This window comes from Penaeus vannamei, chromosome 8 (genome assembly GCF_042767895.1).
Source record: "Penaeus vannamei isolate JL-2024 chromosome 8, ASM4276789v1, whole genome shotgun sequence".
Taxonomy (NCBI): Eukaryota; Metazoa; Arthropoda; class Malacostraca; order Decapoda; family Penaeidae; genus Penaeus; species Penaeus vannamei.
In genome coordinates this window covers 40,777,667-40,782,666 of record NC_091556.1, presented here as the reverse complement: position 1 = coordinate 40,782,666, position 5,000 = coordinate 40,777,667, and the positions used below count along the sequence as shown (strand labels likewise).

The window sequence follows — 5,000 nt, the reverse complement described above, 5'->3', positions numbered from 1 at the left end:
GGGAGATTGTGAGGGAGGGAAATTATGTGGCTGTGAGGGAGGGAGAATGGAAGATTGGAAGACTGTGAGGGAGAGAGGATGGAAGATTGGAAGACTGTGAGGGAGAGAGGATGGAAGATTGGAAGACTGTGAGGGAGAGAGGATGGAAGATTGGAAGACTGTGAGGGAGAGAGAATAGGAGATTGGGAGATTGTGAGGGAGGGAAATTATGTGGCTGTGAGGGAGGGAGAATGGAAGATTGGAAGACTGTGAGGGAGAGAGGATGGAAGATTGGAAGACTGTGAGGGAGAGAGGATGGAAGATTGGAAGACTGTGAGGGAGAGAGAATGGAAGATTGGAAGACTGTGAGGGAGACAGAATAGGAGATTGGGAGATTGTGAGGGAGAAAAAATATGTGGCTGTGAGGGAGGGAGAATGGAAGATTGGAAGACTGTGAGGGAGAGAGAATGGAAGATTGGAAGACTGTGAGGGAGAGAGAATGGAAGATTGGAAGACTGTGAGGGAGAGAGAATGGAAGATTGGAAGACTGTGAGGGAGAGAGAATGGAACATTGGAAGACTGTGCGGGAGAGAGAATAGGAGATTGGAAGGTTGTGAGGGAGAGAGAATGGAAGATTGGAAGACTGTGAAGGAGAGAGAATAGGAGATTGGAAGATTGTGAGGGAGAGAAAATATGTGGCTGTGAGGGAGGGAGAATGGAAGATTGGAAGACTGTGAGGGAGAGAGAATGGAAGATTGGAAGACTGTGAGGGAGAGAGAATGGAAGATTGGAAGACTGTGAGGAAGAGAGAATGGAAGATTGGAAGACTGTGAGGGAGAGAGAATGGAAGATTGGAAGACTGTGAGGGAGAGAGAATGGAAGATTGGAAGACTGTGAGGGAGAGAGAATGGAAGATTGGAAGACTGTGAGGGAGAGAGAATGGAAGATTGGAAGACTGTGAGGGAGAGAGAATAGGAGATTGGGAGGTTGTGAGGGAGAAAAAAATATGTGGCTGTGAGGGAGGGAGAATGGAAGATTGGAAGACTGTGAGGGAGAGAGAATGGAAGATTGGAAGACTGTGAGGGAGAGAGGATGGAAGATTGGAAGACTGAGGGAGAGAGAATGGAAGATTGGAAGACTGTGAGGGAGAGAGAATAGGAGATTGGGAGGTTGTGAGGGAGGGAAATTATGTGGCTGTGAGGGAAGGAGAATGGAAGACTGGAAGACTGTGAGGAAATGTGAGGGAGCGTGAGGGGAGTCTATGAGGGAGAGAGAATAGGAGATTAGGAGGATGTGAGGGAGAAAAAATTTGGCTGTGAGAGAGATACAATGAGAGACTGTGAAGGAGCAAAACATTAGAAGATTGGAAGATTTAGCTCAATCGGCATAAAATATATAGTCTCAAAGATGTACACTCTAAATTCAAATTAACTTCCAATGTATTCGTTACAGCTTGTGAATTTCGAAAATATTGCGAAGTCGACTGTTTCCGTTGCAATGGAGGTAATAAGTACAAGTGAAAATTAAAGTGGAAATAGACGCTATTGTCTGGGAATTCGTGAAGTCCAAGCGCACGCAATCAAGTACAGGGATGAACGTGAAATCAAACAGATTACGAAACAAACAAAGAAACAAGCAACTAATGATATTGCAAATATTCACAGAAAAAGAAATTCATGAACTAAGAAAATCGATAAGCAAATGGATAAAAAAAAATAATGGAATGTAGAAAAGGAATAAATAAGAATGAATATCTTCACAATACATGTATTTGACCGGTTTCGATTATATCTTCGTCAGAAATACTTACGAATACATGATCGAAACCGGTCAAATACATCTCCTGTATTGTGAAGATCTTCATTCTCATTCATACCTTTTCATCGTTTGTCAACATGAATACGGTTCATAGAAATATGGAAATAGGTACCTGAATAACTAAAAAAAAGGTCAGGAACAACAGACAAACAAATTGATGAATATATAAAGCACAGCCCTTTACCATAAATTTTACGTTATTATCCTTTTTTTTTTATAAAGTACAATGCATCAAATTAGACGAACTAGTCAGGAAATGTAAAATAAGATCTCCTCTGAATAGATAAATGGATAAAAATATAAATCCATGAATCACAAAGAAATGTATGAATACATGAATAACAAACAAGCATGAACAACAAACAAAGGAAATAAACACGGGCAACAAAAAAGCCAATAAACTCATAAACAATAACCAAACAAACAAACACATGGACAACAAACGAACAAATAAACACACGAGCAACAAATAAACACACGAGCAACAAACAAACAAATAAGCACACGAGCAACAACCAAACAAATAAACATAAGCAAACAAACAAAGCCAACAAACACATGCACACCAAACCAAGCAAATAAACACATGACCAACAACCACCCAACCAACCAACCAAACACACAAACAAACAAAGAAAAGACACTAACCCTCCTTTCCATTCTTCCCTCCCGCAGGATCCAGCCATGAGCGGCCGGCAGTGGGCCTCCCGACGGGGGGGCACCGGAGTGGCGGCGCCCCTCCTGGCCCTCGCGCTGACCATGGCCGCCCTGCCTGCTCGAGCCTTCAACATGGACACCTGCGACGGGAAACCTCACCAGGTCACGATCAACACGCAGGCGGAGGCTTACCTGGGTGAGTGAGGGAGAGTGAGGGAGAGGGAATGGGAGGCTGGTGAGTGAGGGAGAGTGAGGGAGGAAGAATGGGAGTGAGGGGAGGATGAGGCTTACCTGGGTGAGTGAGGGAGAATGAGGGAGAGGGAATGGGAGGCTGGTGAGTGAGGGAGAGTGAGGGAGAGGGAATGGGAGGGTGGTGAGTGAGGGAGAGTGAGGGAGAGGGAATGGGAGGGTGGTGAGTGAGGGAGAATGAGGGAGAGGGAATGGGAGGGTGGTGAGTGAGGGAGAGTGAGGGAGGGAATGGGAGGGTGGTGAGTGAGGGAGAGTGAGGGAGAGGGAATGGGAGGGTGGTGAGTGAGGGAGAATGAGGGAGAGGGAATGGGAGGGTGGTGAGTGAGGGAGAGTGAGGGAGAGGGAATGGGAGGGTGGTGAGTGAGGGAGAGTGAGGGAGAGGGAATGGGAGGGTGGTGAGTGAGGGAGAATGAGGGGGAGGGAATGGGAGGGTGGTGAGTGAGGGAGAGTGAGGGAGAGGAAATGGGAGGGTGGTGAGTGAGGGAGAATGAGGGAGAGGGAATGGGAGGGTGGTGAGTGAGGGAGAATGAGGGAGAGGGAATGGGAGGGTGGTGAGTGAGGGAGAATGAGGGAGAGGGAATGGGAGGGTGGTGAGTGAGGGAGAATGAGGGAGAGGGAATGGGAGGGTGGTGAGTGAGGGAGAATGAGGGAGAGGGAATGGGAGGGTGGTGAGTGAGGGAGAATGAGGGAGAGGGAATGGGAGGGTGGTGAGTGAGGGAGAGTGAGGGAGAGGGAATGGGAGGGTGGTGAGTGAGGGAGAATGAGGGAGAGGGAATGGGAGGGTGGTGAGTAAGGGAAAATGAGGGAGAGGGAATGGGAGGGTGGTGAGTGAGGGAGAATGAGGGAGAGGGAATGGGAGGGTGGTGAGTGAGGGAGAGTGAGGGAGAGGGAATGGGAGGGTGGTGAGTGAGGGAGAATGAGGGAGAGGGAATGGGAGGGTGGTGAGTAAGGGAGAGTGAGGGAGAGGGAATGGGAGGGTGGTGAGTAAGGGAGAATGAGGGAGAGGGAATGGGAGGGTGGTGAGTGAGGGAGAATGAGGGAGAGGGAATGGGAGGGTGGTGAGTGAGGGAGAATGAGGGAGAGGGAATGGGAGGGTGGTGAGTGAGGGAGAGTGAGGGAGAGGGATTGGGAGGGTGGTGAGTAAGGGAGAGTGAGGGAGAGGGAATGGGAGGGTGGTGAGTGAGGGAGAGGGAATGGGAGGGTGGTGAGTGAGGGAGAGTGAGGGAGAGGGAATGGGAGGCTGGTGAGTGAGGGGGAGGTTGTGAGGGAGAGAGTGAGGGGAGGATGAGGCTTACCTGGGTGAGTGAGGGAGAATGAGGGAGGAAGAATGGGAGTGAGGGGAGGTTGTGAGGGAGAGAGTGAGGGGGAGGTTGTGAGGGAGAGAGTGAGGGGGAGGTTGTGAAGGAGAGAGTGAGGCGGAGGTTGTGAGGGAGAGAGTGAGGGGGAGGTTATGAGGGAGAGTGAAGGAGGGAGGTTGTGAGGGAGAGTGAATGGGAGATTGGTGAGTGAGAGAGAGGTTATGAGTGAGAGAATGTGAGGGAAGTTGTGAGGAAGAGAATGGGAAGCTATGGGAATGAAAACCTGCGACGGGAAGCCTCATCAGACGGAGGTTTACCTGGGTGAGTGAGGGAGAATGAGGGAGAAGAAATGGGAGGTTGGTGAGTGAAAAAGAGAGAGGGGGAAGGTTATGAGGGAGAGAGTGAGGGAGAAGTTGTGAGTGAGGGAGAGTAAAGGAGAGAATGTGAGGTTGGGGAGTGAGTGAAAATGAGGAGTGAGAGTGAGGGAGGTTGTGAGGAAGAGAAAATAGGGAGATCGGTGAGTGAAAGAGAGAGAGAATGAGAGGTTGATGATTGAGAGAGAGTGAGGGAGGTTGTAAGGGAGAGAATGGGACGTTGGTGAGTGAAGGAGAGGATGGGAGAGTATGAGGGAGAGAACCTGCGACGGGAAATCTCATCAGGTCAAGATCAGCACACAGACAGAGGCTTACCTAGATGAGTGAGGGAGAAAGAATAGAATGCTGTGAGGGAGGTTGTGAGTGAGGGAGGTTGTGAGGGAGGCTGTGAGGTAGGTTGTGAGTGAGGGAGGTTGTGAGGGAGGCTGTGAGGTAGGTTGTGAGTGAGGGAGGCTGTGAGGTAGGTTGTGAGCGAGGAAGAGTGAGGGAGGTTAAGAGGGAGAGAGAATGGGAGATAGAAGGCTGTGAGGAAGAGTGAGGGAGTCTGAGAAATTAAGTGGCTGTGAGGGAGAGAGAATGGGAGGCTGTGAAGGAGCGAAATAATGAGAGACTGTAAGGGAGAGAG

The 5,000-nt window shown here is 49.3% G+C and overlaps 1 protein-coding gene across 4 annotated transcripts in view; it reads left to right on the top strand.

The window, feature by feature from the left end:
* Positions 1 to 5,000, top strand: part of LOC113812413 (uncharacterized) — a 69,440-nt gene that overhangs the window by 38,454 nt on the left and 25,986 nt on the right. For all 4 annotated transcript variants that reach the window (XR_011398710.1, XR_011398709.1, XM_070124658.1 and 1 more), the window contains exon 2: positions 2,473 to 2,650. Coding sequence is in view for 2 of the 4 variants with exons in the window: in XM_070124658.1 (XP_069980759.1) it covers positions 2,482 to 2,650 (169 nt within the window). In the remaining 2 variants the exon portion in view is untranslated. The remainder of the gene's footprint in view (positions 1 to 2,472; positions 2,651 to 5,000) is intronic.